At 29.5% G+C, this 17,671-nt stretch overlaps 2 protein-coding genes and 1 pseudogene across 4 annotated transcripts; all 3 read right to left on the reverse strand.

The window, feature by feature from the left end:
* Nucleotides 1-302: 302 nt before the first annotated feature.
* LOC112534353 lies at nucleotides 303-5,507 on the reverse strand (annotated as a pseudogene).
* A 1,948-nt stretch (nucleotides 5,508-7,455) lies between these two features.
* LOC8273831 lies at nucleotides 7,456-9,908 on the reverse strand. 2 transcript variants are annotated; one of them, XM_015717330.3, is made up of 3 exons: nucleotides 9,480-9,908; nucleotides 9,237-9,377; nucleotides 7,456-8,500 (listed from the first exon to the last, which is right to left on the reverse strand). In XM_015717330.3, the coding sequence occupies exons 1-3, from the start codon at nucleotides 9,687-9,689 to the stop codon at nucleotides 8,345-8,347; spliced, it is 507 nt and encodes a 168-aa protein (XP_015572816.1). In that variant the 5' UTR covers nucleotides 9,690-9,908; the 3' UTR covers nucleotides 7,456-8,344. The 2 variants fall into 2 exon arrangements, with proteins under 2 accessions (XP_015572816.1, XP_048233463.1); XM_048377506.1 differs by having other exon boundaries at nucleotides 9,509-9,638.
* Nucleotides 9,909-10,855: 947 nt separating this feature from the next.
* On the reverse strand, nucleotides 10,856-16,919 carry LOC8273830 (probable CoA ligase CCL8). 2 transcript variants are annotated; one of them, XM_015717379.3, is made up of 17 exons: nucleotides 16,578-16,911; nucleotides 16,026-16,195; nucleotides 15,681-15,854; nucleotides 15,382-15,544; nucleotides 15,163-15,251; nucleotides 14,785-14,854; nucleotides 14,595-14,647; nucleotides 14,352-14,459; nucleotides 13,843-13,941; nucleotides 13,514-13,606; nucleotides 13,355-13,432; nucleotides 13,155-13,256; nucleotides 12,775-12,865; nucleotides 12,187-12,260; nucleotides 11,837-12,016; nucleotides 11,373-11,426; nucleotides 10,856-11,293 (listed from the first exon to the last, which is right to left on the reverse strand). In XM_015717379.3, exons 1-17 carry the CDS (start codon nucleotides 16,780-16,782, stop codon nucleotides 11,249-11,251), a joined length of 1,848 nt encoding a protein of 615 aa, XP_015572865.2. In that variant the 5' UTR covers nucleotides 16,783-16,911; the 3' UTR covers nucleotides 10,856-11,248. The 2 variants fall into 2 exon arrangements, 1 of the variants encoding a protein (XP_015572865.2); XR_007217077.1 differs by lacking the exons at nucleotides 10,856-11,293; nucleotides 11,373-11,426 and having other exon boundaries at nucleotides 12,674-12,865; nucleotides 16,578-16,919.
* Nucleotides 16,920-17,671: the final 752 nt, after the last annotated feature.

Consider the following 17,671-nt stretch of genomic DNA (forward strand, 5'->3'; position numbering starts at 1 on the left):
TATTTGAATATCAAACACATGGAAAGGTTTGCTTAACATGCCATGGCTTTCTTCTGAGCTCTCCACTCCATAGCAATGGTTTGACCTTTGGCAGGACCTGAAGATTCCAAACTCCAAAACAAGCAGTAGCTTGTCTTCATCCATTGAAATGCCAGAATACCAAATCTTCCTGATAAAAATCAGCACCTATCAGGAATTTTTTGATTGCTTCGCTTCCGATTCCTCTCTAGCAAATAACCTATTAAGCTCCTCTTTCCTCCAGGTTCTTGGAGGATTATCAATTAGTTGTTCCACATAATCATATTCACTATAACTAGAAAGCAGGAATACTATCAGTAAATTGCACAAATAATTTCCTAGATCCTGATGAATAATGGCAAGGCAGGAAATCTTTGGATATGATACAAAAGCATGATGGAACTTCAATTGCCTGCACAAAATGTTTAACAATTGGAGCATGATTTGCGCTGCTTTTCTGAACGATCACATTAAATTTGTCTCATAATTGATCTGGCATAATAGGCTTGCCCTAAAGCTCTTGATATAATCAAGAGATCATTGGTCAATCAGCGAACACTTGAACAAAAACCATAAATTGGAAGTGGGACTTTCTGATTAATATACAACAGCAAGTATACAACTAGAACTGAATCAATTTTTCAATCAACTTAAATGAAGCACTACCATATGCTGATTCTCTGAAATATATTAGACTATTAGAAAATGATGGTGCCTGAGTTTGATATTCTTCTGTATAATCTTGTTCATTACAAGTCTAAGCCCTCAAAGCTTTGCTTTACTGATAATATTGTTAGAGGCCATCCATTGCCTACCTAAAGCAATTAGTTGTTCATTATCTTTCCTTCTTACCTCTATCACAACTGACATTAGCTTCCCCTTCTCTCCTGTAACCTTTGCCTCTATCTCCACTTCTTCCTAAAAGTTAGCAGAAGTGAATAAACAGACAAGAGTAAGGACCTCATTTATTTCGTATTATTATCTTTAAAATTGCTATAACAGTGGACGAAATTATGAAACTTAATCATATATTAAAAGACCATTTCACAAAAATTAATAGATAGGATACGGGATGTGCTGTGAATCACGAAAGAAGCGCTTCAGCCCCACCTAATATTAAAGCTTAATTACCGAAACAAAATCAAGAACTTTCACCAATTCTTCAAATATAGCATGAACTACTATTTTTTCTTTTCTTTCAATTGCATGAAATATCAAAATTATATGAAACCTAGCACAAAGCAATCATGTTGTTGACTTCATCATCATGTATACTTGTTAATGAGATCAATTCATCTATATTTTGCTGTTAAAACATGTCAGAGTTCTTAATCGACTAGTTGAATTTTTGTGCTACATTTAACACAATTTTCACAGTCCACGCTACATTTGAAAAAAGTGGTGAAAGAAATGAATTTTCTAAAAGAATTCTGCATGCTGCATAAACTCAATTCATTCTCTAATTGGTTGGTGCATAATTCTTGTACAAATTTTAACTAAAACTCAACTAATATTCAGTTAAAGACATAAGTAATAGCATCAACAATTTATGACTCCATATTCACAAGAAAAGAAAGATCATAATTAGATAAAGAAAGGGTACCTGAATCTTAGCAGTGGAATAATAAGAAAAGTTGAAATCCAGGGAAACTTTGATATGACCAACCAAAGATTAAATAGCAGCTCCACCAACATCATCAATTAGTGTAGCCATAGCTCCAACATTCCAATTTCCATCACCATCCTGTAAAATCATGTAATTAATTAGCCTCATAATCCATGTTCCTTTAACAAAAAGAGAAACAAGAAATGAAAGGGAAACCTTTTCTTTTTTAAAAAGAAAAAAGAACACTGACTGATATGCGATTGGAGACCACAAAATTACAGAGTATAAAACCCTTATGTAAGTGCACAATTATGAGGCCATGAAGGGACAAGGCTTCTAATTGGTGACATGTAATTCCTTTTGATACGTTTTCAAGCCATTTGTTTAATATCTTGACTCTCTCATCGTCTTCCACTTGTCTATCTACTTTTTGTCTGAAAAGAGAATTCTGCAAGAATCCACTACATGCTACTATGAGCTTGTCCTCTTATTCTTTTGCTGCTTTCTGATCTGACCAATCACTGACACCGTATGGTACATATTATGTACCGCGTGTTACCAGATCAGGCTCAGTAAAGAAATTTTATCATTTTTTAACTTGCATATGAAAATTAATTTTTCTAATTTTTACATGTGTCTGAAAGATAATAAGAAATAGAATTAATATGATAAGCTATAATTAAGAAAATAATATAAGTGACATAAAAAATAGAGTTTTATAAAGAATAAATCAATAGTTGTATTTAATCAACTTTAAATATTTATTAAATTTTTTATTTAATTATAAAAAGTATGATTAATTATCAATTTAGAACAATATTAACCCGAATTATTGAATTATTTTTCTCTATTAGTATAATATAAATATTTTTATTATTTTATATAGTTTAAACCCATTTATAAATTGAATTTCAGTCTGATTTATTCTATATGTTACTTTAAATTAGGTTAATTAACTAAAATATCATACACATTATATAAATTATGAGTTGTATTTTAATTTGAATTAAAATTATATTTAATCAGTTTTGAATTATGAACACGTTTGTCTGTCTTAAATGATTTAAGTAAATTGATTCTAATTTAAAGATTACGATATTTTATCATAGTAAAATGCTAAAAGTTATAAATTTAAATATTATCTCTTTTATTGTGTGAATAATAATATATTTAAATATTAAAATTCATATACATTAATTATTAAAACTCACTATGAAAACATAACAATTATAAATTTTAAAATGAAAAACAGAAAATATAAATTTTATTAATTGAAACTAAAAAAGTAAAATTAGGTATAACAAAATAAAAGGTAAAAATTTATACGTATTTAAATTAGCATAAAATAAAATAAAATAATATAAGCAATAAAGAAAGCAATAAAATGTTAAGATATACGAAATTAATGCAAAATAAGTAAAATAAAATATTTCTAGTGTAATATAAAAGTAATCATTCCTAAATTGAAGTATAAATAAGTATTGAAAAATCTTATAACGATTATTTAGGAAAGAATAAATATATAAAATGATTATTTAGAAAAGAATAAACATAAAAAATGATTATTTAAAAAAGAATAAATATAATTAACCATAATAAAATAATAAAAAGAGTAAAAAATTAAATTTTAAAATTAACTGATTATACTTAAATTTAAATTTATATTGTTAGTTATAGAATTTAAAAAACATTACTAAAGAAATATATAAACACCAAAGTATATAAACTAAAACTATAATAGTTAACATGACACCAATGTAGAATATTTGAGACACTGAAATAGATATAATCTGACACTACTGAAATAAAATCAAACCCTAGAGTTATCAATAATAATAAAATATAATTATAATAATTGAAATAAGCTCAATGATTAATAATTTTTTATCTATTTTATGTATTATTTTTATATTTGCTAAATAATTAAATACTAATTTAATGGAATTAACAAGATCTTAATTAATTTTTCAATGTCTCTTAATAATAAAATTTTAAAAAATTTAATTAGTGTAAAAATTCTAAAAAAAGTAAATAGAGATTTATGTATTTTCTTGATTTTTTTTATTAAAAGCTAATAAAAGCATATCATTAGCAAACTTTAGACATTCTTGCCCTTCTTTAAAAAATTATCATAAATTGCCACATATTATTGAAGAGTAAAAATGGTTTGTGAAATTTTCCACATGATAAAAGATATAGGGAAACTTACATAAACATACTTTGTGGTTAGACGCTTTTGCATTTAGAGGACTGTGATTATTTTCGTGATAAAGAAATATCATATAATTTAGTTTTCTTACATTTTAACTACCTTACAAATTAATATCTCTAAATTTTTATAATTTAATATATTATTATAATTTGCATTTCAATAATACAATTATTTTATAGGTGATTTACCACCAAATCAATTATCATGATACTCCTAAAAAATATTATAATTTATTTTAAAAATTATTTATTTTTATTCTTAATAAAATTAAAAAATATATATTAATTTTCTTGACACGAATTCAGTGTAATTAGTTATATACTAAATCATTTAATAAGTGATTTTGTTATTAAAAATGAATATTATACTAATATTAAATCATAGAAATTTAAAGATATACGTTTGTAAGGTAGCAAAAATGTAAGGAAATTAAATAATATGATACTTCTTTGTCATAAAAGAAGACCACAGTCCCTTAAATATAAAAACGCTAAACTACAAAGTATTTTTTTATACTTTTCTCAAAAATATCTATAAAGCTCATTTTAATGATTAGTATTAAAGTTTTTTAATATTCATAATTATGATTTCATTATTTTCCTCAGCAGTGCTGAATTTTATCTATTTTAGTGTTTGAACCATTCTACAAGTGGTCACTATATGGTCTCATTATGATTTCTATTTTAAAATAATAGAACCGGAAAAGACAACGTAGAGACCCTTTAGCGACCATATCATGTAATAGCTAAAGTTAGAAACTACCATATGCAGTGGTTAAATTAGTCTCCGATTTTTGTTTTAAAAATAAATTTTTGATTGATATTTTTAATTGATACAATTTTACTTTAAATATTATTAAAGTTAGAAACCACCACATTTGACAATTAAATTGGTTTTTGATTTTATTTTAAAAATAATTTTTTTTTATTGATATTTTTATTATAATTAATTAATACAATTTTCTTTAAATATTATTAGTATATTTATACTTAGTTTTGGTATTACTGTTGCCATTACTTTTTATTTTAATAATTAAATATTAACAATTAAATATAATAAATTAAAATTATTTTATTAAAAGAAAAATAATATACAATTATATCTAAATTAAATACGTAGAATTATAATATTACATAACATTAATAAAAATATTCAAAATTACAAGAGTTTATCCCTCAAATATTTAAGAGTTGATATTTGATATTTTTCCAAAACATAAAATAGCTTATAGACCATTGCTTCCCACAGCTTCATTCCTTGATTCATTTTTCCAGTTCTTGTTAATGCAATAGCCAAGTCCTTATAGAGATAAATATTAGGCATATATCAATCTTTCTTTTGAATTACTTGAAATACATGGAAAAATCAAAATTTATGTGTTATGTAATTCAACAGAAATCTAGAACCTTAATTAAGGCTTAACTCAAGTAATGTCATGTAAATTACTCACATAGTTTTTTAATAAAGAGAAAAATACCCACATAATAGAGCAACAATGAAGAGCCAATATTGAAGCATTTTATCAAATGCCATTCGGACAACATAAATTTGCAATTTACTTTCACATGTACATTAAGTTAATCCAACAAAAGCCATATATTCAAGTAATAGATAAAAAAATTAAAAGAAAGTGTAATTACCTTTGATAGCCAAGAGATTTCTCCAGAGCATTAGAGCATATAAAGAATTAATCCAAAAAAATGCAATTTCAATTGGAACTAACAAGAATATATAGGATGAGAAATCGAGACCATGACCTGTGCTTTTGAATATTGATGATAGGCTTTGGTAAAAAAAGAATGGGGAAAACTTCAGTAAACTATTATGTGGTTTAAAGTATTTTTATTTTAGGGTTTGTGGTTTACTTTTTTTTTTTCATTTTAATATTTTGTGAATATGAACGTTAATAAATAATGGTCAAATTGCATAACACCATTAGCAAGTGTTGACATCGCAGTTGAAAGAACAATAGCTATTGCGTGCCATGTTAGAATCTCTTAATGGTATTATACCATTTGACTGTTATTTGCTAACAGTCATATTCACAGGGTAATAAAGTGAAGAAAAGCAAACCAAAAACCCTAAAGTGAAAATACGTTAAATTACAAGGTAGTTTAATGAAGTTTTTCCTAAAAACTAAATATGTTACTGATCCAATTTAAAGGTTAATTTGCTCCCTCAACTTGGAGTCAATGGCCAATTTACTCAAATTTTAAATTTTTGATCAATTTCATCCACCAATTTGGTAAAAGCGGCCAATGTAGTCCAAATTTCTGCAAAATTAAGATATTGAATTCCACATATCATGCAAAGCGAGTAAAAGTTCAATTAAAGGGCCTAATCAATAAGTAAAATTCAATTTAATCCTTAAAACTTTATATTAAGTATCACACTCAATTAAAATGAAATTACTAATAATTTAGATTAAATACTAGCAACTAATTACTAATTTTCTTATCCACTTGATTAAATTATGCTAAAAATATTAGAGATTAAGATTAATTATTTTAAAAAACTAAAGAAAATTCTAATTTTAATAAAAATTTAAATTTGCATGAGTTTAATTTTATTACTTAATTTAATTTTTTTATTAAAAATTAATAAATTAATTATTTTTGTTAGATATTATTATTAAATTACATTAAAATAAATATTTTATTATACAAATTATTTTACTAAATTTAATACATAATATAAAGTTCAAGGACTAAAATAAACTTTACTTATTCATTATGTCCTTTATTCACTTGCCTTGTATGATATATGGAATTTAATATCTTAATTTTGTGAAAATTCAGACTGAATTAATTACTTTTGTCAAGTTGGTGGATAAAACCGTTCAAAAATTTAAAATCCGAATAAATTGATCATTGACTCTAAATTGAGGGTATAAATTGACCTTTAAATCCTACATCCTCCACATTGAGACGTGAAAATAAGAAATTAAGATAAAGGCATAAAACATACATCAAAACAAGAAATGAGAGGTAAAAAGAGAAAAAAGAAGGAAGAGTTATCACAACTTCTCCACAAGAAATAAGAAAACTAAGCTAAAACTAAATTAAAATTAATCAACTTATAAACAATAAATCAACAACGTATAAAGATTTTTATAGGATCTCAAAAGTTAAAATATCCAATTGTCTAACAGTTGTTGAAGCAATTTCTTGGAGATTCTCACTCTTTGGTCTTCCATTTCCCTCTTACTACTCTTTATTTTAAAGCTTATGTTATCATGACTCTCTTTATATAATTATCAACTCTTCCTGTTTAGTTTTAAAAAAAGGAAATTTCCTGTTGTAATGGTCTTCCATTACATGAACTTGAGTTCACATTAGTTGTAATTGTTTTAGATTTTACTAACAGTGTAAATTAATATCATCAGCAGCCATTAATGTGTCAATGCTCTGATTTGCCAGTTTAAGTTTTCATATTATATACATGTGCATAATCTTAATCTCACAGCCCAATAAATGCATACCTTAAGTCTAAATCAAATCAAATTACTTATGCTAATTATGCTAACAGAAGGAAAGGAGAGGAAAGATGCAGTGATCATCAAATTAGAGAGTGGTTGTGAGAGAGTTTTGAGGGTTTGTTCTTGTAGTAAAAGGAAAGATGCAGTGAAAGAGGGAGATCTTTTCATTTATGTATCCTGTTCATAAAAAATCTCAATAGCTGCTAAACACATCAATGGTCCTTTTAATCTCCCGCGATACAAGACAGACGAGCTGTAATTGAATATCAAACACATGGAAAGGTTTACTTAACATGCCATGGCTTTCTTCTTAGCTCTCCACTCCAAAGCAATGGTTTGACCTTTGGCAAGATCTCAAGATTCCAAACCCCGAAACAAGCAGTAGCTTTAGTTCACCCGTCGAAATGCCAGAATACCAAATCTTCCTGATGAGAATCAGCACCTATCAGGAATTTTTCCACTGCTTCACTTCTGATTCCTCTCTAGCGAATAACCTAATAAGCTCCTCTTTCCTCCAGGTTCTTGAAGGATCATCAATTAGTTGTTCCACATAATCAGACTCACTATAACTAAAAAGGAGGTATACTATCAGTAAATTGCACAAGTAATTTCGTAGATCCTGATGAATAATGGCAAGCAGCACATCTTTAGATATGATACAAAAGCATGATGGAGCCTCAATTGCCTGTACAAAATGTTTAACAATTGGAGAATGACTGTGCTGCTTTTCTGGATGGTCACATTAAATTTGTCACACAATTGATCTGGCATGACAGAATTGACCTAAAGCTCTTGATATAATCAAAAGATCATTGAAACAATCAGCAAACACTTGAACAAAAACCATAAATTTGAAGTGGGACTTTCTGATCAATATAGAACAGCAAGTATACAACTAACACTGAATCAAAATTTTCAATTAGCTCAAGTGATCTGCGGATTCTCTGAAATGCATAGCAGACTATTGCAAAATGATGATGCCTTAAATTGATGTTCTTCTCCATAATCTTGTCCATTACAGGTCTAGTCCTCAAAGCTTACTTGCTTTACTGGTAACATTGCTAGAGGCCATCCATTGCCTGCCCAAAGCAATTAGTTGTCCATTATCTTTCTTTCTTACCTCTGTCACAACTGACATTAGCTTCCCCTTCTCCCCTACAACCTTTGCCTCTATCTCCACTTCTTCCTAACAATTAGCAAAAGTGAATAAACAACAGGAAGAACCTGATTTTTCTCGTATTATTACCTTTTGCCTCTATAAGAGTGGATAAACTATGAAACCTAATCATATATTAATATGACCATTTCACAAAAATTCATACATAGAATACAGGGATGTGCTATTTCTCTTACATATTTATTCAGCTATGTGAATCATGAAACAAGCGTCTCGGTCCTACCTGATAATAAATTTTCACCAATTTTTCAAATATAGCAAGAACTACTATTTCTCCTTCTTCATCTTCTTCTTTTTTTCTTTAAATTGTAGCATGAACTACCAAAGTTGTGTGAAACCCAGCATGAATCAAATATGTAACGAAAAATTCGATAATTGTGATGCCTATTCTTGACTTTATCATCATTTATACTAGTTATAGAGATTAAACCCATTTATCTTTTGCAGTAAAACATTTCAGAATTCTTAGTGGAATAGTTGAATTTTGTGCTACATTTAACACAATTTTCATAGTCCTACATTTGAAAGAAGTGGTGAAAGTTAATGAGTTTTTCTGGTTATTAAGCCAAAGAATAATTCTGCATACTGCATAGATTAAATTCATTCTCTAATTGATTGGTGCATAATTCTTGTACAATTTTAACTAAAACTCAAGTTAGCTAATATTCAATTAAAGAAATAAGTAATAGCATCAACAATTTATGACTCCATCAAGAAAGATCATAATTAGATAAAGAAAGGGTACCTGAGTCTTAGCAGTGGAATAATAAGAAATGTTGAAATCCAGGGATACTTTGATATGACCAATCAAAGAGTAAATAGCAGCTGCACCAACATCATCAATTAATGTAGCCATAGCTCCAACCTTCCAATTTCCATCACCATCCTATAAAATCATGTAAAAAAACAATTAGCCTCATAATTCATATTCCTTTAAATGAAAGGGAAACCTTTTATTTTAAAAGAAAAAAGAAAAAGAAAAACTGACTGTTATGCGATTGGAGACAACAAAATTACAGAGTATAAAACCCTCATGTGAGTGCACAATTTTGAGGCCATCAAGGGACAAGGCTTCCAATTGGTGACTTGTAATTCCCTTTGATATGTTTTCGAGCCATTTGTTTGCTGTCTTGACTCTCTCATCATCTTCCATATCTCTATCTACTTTTTGTCTGAAAAGAGAATTCTGCAACTGCATGCTTCTGTGAGCTTGTCTTCTTATTTTCTTTTGGACCAATCAATGACAACATAGTAATTGCCGGCTTTTTAGTGGAAGTCTTGGAAATTATTTCCCTTTTCTTTTTTGGGAAGATTACAGAAAAGTGTCAAATGCTGACACTTGTACTTAAGCAACTCTAATCTTTTAGTATCATGTGATTTATTTTTTATATTTTTATTATTTTATAAATTAATATTTTAAATTTTTATGATTTAATATTAATATATTATTTATTTTTAATAACAAAATCATTTATTAAATGATTTAATATAAAACTAACTACATTGAGCTCAAGTTAAATAATATTAATATATATTTTAATTTTATTGAAAATAATTTTAAAATAAAATAAAATATATTTAGAAATATTTGAATAGTTGATTTGATAGTAAATCACCTATAAATTAATTTTATTATTAAAAATAAATATTATACTAATATTAAATCATAAAAATCTAAAAACATTAATTTATAAATAGTAAAATTAAATCACGAGATATTTATTTATCACAAAAAAAATTATAGTCTTCTAAGTGTAGAAGCAAATAACGAAGATGAATGTTTTTGTATTTTCTCTTTTTTTTTTTTAATGAGAAAAATAAGAATTTATTTCCTACATCTAACAGCACCATTCCTTATATGGACCCATTTCTTATATGGACTTGAACAGCCATCGCACATGCGAATAAATAAAGAAAAAAATTATTTAGTTTTATTTTTCAACAATTTTAAGTAAGTATTTTATTTTTAGATGATAATATGAGTTTAAATATTATATTAATTTTATTAAATTATTGACTTTTCATTATATCTGATAATTAAATAACAAAATTGAAAGTTATTAAACTTAAAAATTACATTATTATTTATAAACAAAATAATAATAATAGCTAATCGGAATCAAATTGTCAGAAATTTTTAATTGTTGTGACTCTAATACAAAAATAAGCTCGACTGCACTGCAATAAGGCATGCAATGATGTATGGCAGTGAATATTGGGGATAACTTTAAGGGGATAATACGTTTCTAAAGTGATTGTTGAGAAAATAAGAATGCTAAAATGAATGTGTCAGAAAAGAAATATAATTTTATATGATTAATTCCGATCAGCTTTACATTAAATGAGAAAGGTTTTGCAGGAGTATACAACAAAATAGTAATCAGATTGTATTATTTAATTTTTGTCTTTTCTTATTGCATATTCGTAAGCTGCTCGCAATAACTTGAGATTTACAAGTCAATCAAGTAGAGGCTTGACCCATTTGAATTCTAACATATCTAACTGGGATATAGTGGCATACATCCAATCACTTGGATAAACCACAAAGAAATTAAATAATTATATCCTCTCATAAAGACTGGAAACTAGTTGATATCAGGCTAAACTAACTCTCTGATACTCTCCAAGTTTCATATGTGTTTCTGTAGTATATCCCAGCATTCCTGAGGGAAAAATGATAAAAGCTAAGGACTTCCCCAGTTCTGCTTCAAACTAGAAAGCACCATATATCAAGGCGTTGCCTTTGACCAAATAAATTTACTGTTCAGCAGCCAGCACTTTTTTGAGCTCTTTCTTGTTCACCTGGAATTGACATGGAGAGGCATTATGGCTAGTACATTATTCTTCTTGCAAAACAACAAGATGGAAGTAATATACGTACCTTTCCCATAGCATTACGAGGCAGCGAGTCCCACAAGAACAATCGACTAGGAAGCTGGGAAAAGAAGAGATATAGTAAATACTCGAACAAGGTTATAAACATTTGATGAATCCGAATTAAAATAAAAAAAAAAAAAAAAAAAAAGAACAGATGTGACTATCAGGATCAAGTTTTAGCTACTGCTTAGATACCTACTACTGCAACAAAAACAAATAAATATACAAAAACAATCAATTCAAAAATGAAACTGATAAGACGCACTATTTAAAGACTAAGAATTTGGCTTCAGTGGCCAGCTCCGGCAGTGAACTTTTCCAAGCTTCCCACTTTATGCACTTTGCATGATTAATGAAGAAAAATCTACATCCCACCACTGATATAGTACTTTATCATTCATGAAACAAAAGTTCAAAACAACATCGGACAAAAGAAAAGAGATGGACATGCAGTGTCCTCTATAATACCTTGTATGGTGCAAGTTTGTCTTTAGCCCAGTCACAGAGTTCTTCCAAGCTTAGAGGGGGCCTCGACTGTTCCTCTCTAATTCTCTTTGCTGCTTCTTCTAGCACTACAATTGCACTCACAGCATCTCCGTAATCTTTGTCCGGCAAACCCAAAACGCAGCATTCTGCAACAGCTGGGTGCTGTACAATATCAAAGCAAAATACTTTAGTTGTACTTTTCTTTCTTAGAACTTATGGTCAAACTATTTTCCTCCACTTTGTACATCCAATTTTAAGAAACAAAATTATGTGCTATAGCAGCAGCCATGTTTTACCATGGAATCAGAGCAGAGGAAAAGAGAAATAGTCACCTCCAAAAGAGTCGATTCAATTTCTAATGCTGATAATTTATATCCTCCAACTTTCATAATATCAGCACTTGTACCTGAAATGTAACATCAAATAGATATGGGCTTCAACAGGAAGGACCAGTGCAGCAGAAATTGGATCTACCATATTTTTCAAGCCATTATACTAAAATACTAGTACAGTTTTCCTATTTCATGGTTGTTAAATTAATATAAGGCGGTATGCCAAGAAAAATGAATGAGTATATTGCATCCAATGGAGGAAAGAGGGGAAAAGGGGTAGGAGACCGAATTTCGGATGCAAGTCTTATTCAATGCAGACAACACCAATTGAATTTTATTGTAGTCATGAACATTGTGTCTGCACTGAAGAAAATTGCACAGATATACCACTCTGAACCAGATGGAAGACAACCATAATATTTACCAACCAGCAGGATTGAAATACCATTCTACCAGACATTGCAGGTTATAAGAACAAAAAACATGCCTTGGTGAGCAGACAGGATTTGTCCTGAGTAAAAGGCAAGTTTGCAAGAAAAATGCAACAAATAAACCCTAGTAGAACACGAGATATATAGCACTCCTTACGTCCCAAAATGACGTAGTATCCATCTTCATCTATTTTACCAGCATCCCCGGTCTTGAAGAAGCCGTCATCAGTAAATGATTCATTGGTTACCTGCAGAGTTATCAATGGGTTAAGCTTAGTAAATCAGCCAGTTAAAGTCTTTATTATACCTCATTGCTCTAAACACAAGTCTTAATCAGAACAAATAAATCTCAGAGACAATGTGATAGAAGAAAATTAGCAAATATTATTCCATTATCAGAAAAATAGAAATATCCTATAGAATAATATTTAAAAAAAAAAAAAGCATTTCCAAAGAGAAAACCAAAAAAATGAAATCAATGTGCAAAGGAAGAAATATCTGAAAGAGGATAAAGGATCAAACAATAGGCTGCAGTACCTTAGGAAGTTTCCAATACTCCTTGAACAATGAAGGGCTTTTGACACACAGTTCACCCACCCCAGTTGTATCATTTTCACTGTCATCTTGTACAATCTTCACCTATAGAGTACATAGATGTAAGACGAAGGAGTCACTGAAAAGAAAAAAGGCAACAAAGAAGTAAAATATATTTATTAAAAAATTAACAGCAAATAAACCTGCACTCCAGGAAATGGTTTGCCAACGGTGCCTGCCTTCCGTTCACCTCTGAAGGGATTCGATATTGCCATGACAAACTAATGACCGAACCATGACAATTATATTATTTGAAATAAAATTTAAGATGCACACTTCCACATTATAAATATATCTGTCACCTCAGTCATGCCATATCTTTCCAGAAGACGGTGTCCAGTGATGGCTTCCCACCGTTCCATGACAGGAAGAGGAAGTGCCGAGGAGCCACACATCTGGCAAAATACAACAAGAAGTTTAGCTTATAGTCAACCATTTAGCAGCTGACTTTGACAGGGAAAGCAATGAGGTTATTGATCCCAATTTACAAGATAGAACTAACATCCCAGCAACCAAGCAGACTATTTCCAGAATAAATTTCACACAATCTAGTAAAACTCAACTGATTAAATAAATCGCTGCAAAATTTTGAATCAAAAGAGATATGAACGAGATTTTTTGGTCTATATACCATTAGCCGAAGTTGTTTTGCAGCAGAGGCAGAGGCTGCTTGAAGCTCTGGGTTCATTGCTTCATAACCTTGTATCAATCGAGTGTACATGGTTGGAACCTGTAGATTATAAAATCAAATGGCATTCCTACACTATGCTGATAGATTCACCTTCGCAAGCATAATATTCTTAAAAGTTGGGATTTAAATTCAAACTCCACAAGAAGAAAGTAGGATGTTTTATAGAATGACAATATTAAGGTGTTCCTAGCATGCTTCCTTTTGACACCATAACATATACTTGAAGTAAAGCACAAACCACAATGGCAAGTATGTGATAGAAGTCATTTAAGATCTATAAATCAGAGAATTTAAACTAGATCATGAACTAAACTAACAGAGACGAAAACTTGAGATACAGAATACAGAGTCCAGAAAAATTATGCCATTTCTCATGTACTGAAGTGATTTGATCAGTAAAAATTTCACTATATCTGCAAATGCATAATTGAAATAAGGAATAGACTCACTCCTGTAAACACTGTTATAGCATCGCCCGCCTTATTCCCATTTAATGGATATGATTCCTGCCATCTTTGCCAGATTCCCCTCACACTAAATTTTGGCATAAACTCAACCTTCAAAAATGTGAATACATATGCATTACAGCCTACCAAATTGACCAACCATATGAACTTTAACTTTAATAGGAATATGTGCGAGTATATACAAACTCATGCATCTACTGAAACTAGCATAAATATAACAATTACCGTAGAACCTGCATAAATAGGGGCAAATAGAGCATTGAAAAGTCCATGAACGTGTATGTTATAAGTTAAGGATCAGTTTGGCACAAATTTGAGCATGACCTGCTAAAGAAGATAATAGCATCAGCAGGTTTTCAACTGCAATTATTTTGCAAACATTAATATAGAAATCCAAGTATGACTTCAAGGATATGATGCAGTGGTAGACAATGGAGAAACTGATCAGTAGATGTATACTCCCAAGCTTCTGCCAAGGTTTGAACCTACATTTTAGCAAAATTTCAGCAGAGTTAATGATAAGATAAAACATTAAATTAGGAAGGGACCACAAAAGAAGATGTGTTATCTGTCTTCAGTAACTGTCATCAGCATTTACAAATTCTATTTTGAGAGTATAATTGCAGGTTAAAGCATAATTATGATAAAACACATCAATCTTTTGGCAGTTAGCTACCATGAGATTATGTGTTATCAATAATCTGTAACTACTGACTATTGGCACTTTTTACTCAGAAGTACAGCCTTATCATAGGGGTCAAACTTTTGAGGTAAATAGTAATCAGACAATTACCTGCGCAAAGATACTTTTGTGAGTATGAACAGCACCTTTAGGTTTACCTGTTGTGCCACTTGTATAGACAATCAGGGCAGGATCTTCACCTGCACAAAGAATAAGATAAAGTCTTATGATACAATAGAATGGCATGTGCAAGAGTGCAGTGAAAAGAACAAGGACTTATAAATTTGACAAACCATCTATCTTACAAATTCTCAATATTCTTCAACAAACCTCTATCTGCATCCACTGCTCCAATTTGTGAATGACAATGTGCACTTGTCTGTGAAGGAAAACTGGCAACAGATGGAATGATGGAAAATTGAGCAGCACTTTTAGCAGCAACATTTTGCATCAACTCACAATAATCTTCAGTACTCAGTACCATAGATATTTCCTACATATCAAAGGACAATAAGAGATTCACAAGACTTGATTCACTAAGCAAAATTAGTTAATGAAGATCTTGCAGTCTAGCATTATCTTTTTCTTTAAAAGTAAAGGGAAAAAAAGAAGATAGGATTTAGACAGACTGAATCATTCATCACATGCAAGAGCTCAGTCTCAGGGTAGCTAAGTGCGAGGGGAACTGCAACACCTCCACTAAACCAAGTTGCTAATACTCCAGCAACAAATTCAGCTGAAGGTTTAGCCACAATTCCTATTCGAGCTCCACCAAGTTGCCCATTTTCTCCTACACCATCAGCCTAGAAGAAAGATTTCAGTGTTTGCTAGTTGTTGTAAGTTCAAATAATAAAAGGAAGCAACTTTAACTAAATTTTCACACAGAAAAACATGAACAAGTAACCAACTCTTGTAAATAACTTTCCACAATGCTTCAAATACAAGTGAAGATAATAATGTTAATTTCAACTCACAGTCTTTAATCCAGCATTACACAACAAATTAGATACATTCCATGCAGATGATATAAGTTGTGCATAAGTGTAACTCTTTTGATCAGCTCTAATAGCAATGCTATCTGCAGCTGCACTTCCCTGTTTATAAACTGATCTGACCACCTCCATAAATGTGCGACAATCTTGTGCTGCAATAAATTGACCAAAAATCAACAGGAAATTAAACAATATGTACAAATCCGTTTCCACCGTAACTATTATTTAGAAAGAAAAAAAGATCGAAACTATGTCACTGTAATATTTTATTACTTTTTTAAAACACCCATTTAAGAAGGACTTGAGTTGCCACACTGATTCATTAAAGAAATTCAACTTTATCCATTTTTTCTTTACAGACAAAAAGGAATACAATTTTAATAATGTGAAAATCAATTAAAAACTTTTGAGCCAGTCATTTCTTCGAACAATAAACAGACAAAAAATCGGTACAAGAAAAACAAAAAGAAATCAAAATTGCCAAAAACAAACAAAGAACATCAAGACAAAAGAAAAATTAAGGGAGGTAGTTACAAGAGTAAAAACGAGAACAAGAGAAGCTAGAGGCAAAACCAAGAGACGAAAGAGAGAAAGAAGAATTAGGGGGAGCTTTAAAACGCGTGAAGAATAGATAAGGATACTGATCGCGGAGTAGAGAACAGGAAGAGCTGTGGTAATAATGGAGAGAGGTGTAGATGCTCTTAGTATGTTTGTTGAAAGTCTTAAATGAGGGATACATTTTAGTTGAGAAAACAGGGAGCTAACGTAATTAAATGTTGGTTTAATTTGGTAGGAGTTTTTATCGTTGGTGGTCTTTACAGTTGCCGCTATTACAGTTGGCGTAATTGACAGAGACGGATGTCAGACTCGGCAAGTGAGGAGGGAAAAGGTACAAATATATAAACAACCTGAATTCGAGATTAGCTCGTTGTTAGCTCTATATTTATATAAACGAGTTAAATTTAGACTCAATTCGATTTCAAGCTCGATAAACAAACTCAATTTTACCAAATATATAATTATTTAAAATTTTAAATTATAGATAAATTATATATGAAAAAATTTATATATAAATTAAAAATCTAAAATAATTAAATCAAGTTCTTGATAAAAAAGAAAGAGTTAAATAAACTACGTAGAATTCTATCTCTCAAATCCATTTATAATTCGGTCAGAACTAGGGGTGCAAACGAGTTGAGTCTAGCTTCACAAGCTTCACAAGCTTCACATTCTGCATATGACAAAAATATTTACTTATATTAATTTATGACAGTTCTTATTTTAATATTTTTTTCTTTATCAATTAGATTATAGTGCCTTTATGTTAATTTATAATAGTTCTTATTCTATCTATAAATTTTAAATTAAGTATATTATAAAAATATTTACTCATGCTTCATTAATTTATAAATATATAGACTATAATACTTAAATAGTTTTAGGCATTTAAATAATATATGCTTATTTATTCAACACTAAAACTATGTTGTTTTACTTTATTCAACACCAAAATTACATAATTTTATAATAAAATAAAGTAGTTTATGTTAATTTAAGTTAATTATATTATATACAAAATTATATTGTTTTCATACATAATTTTTATTTATTATTCTACTTAAATTAAT

Source organism: Ricinus communis, chromosome 8, assembly GCF_019578655.1.
Source record: "Ricinus communis isolate WT05 ecotype wild-type chromosome 8, ASM1957865v1, whole genome shotgun sequence".
NCBI lineage: Eukaryota > Viridiplantae > Streptophyta > Magnoliopsida > Malpighiales > Euphorbiaceae > Ricinus > Ricinus communis.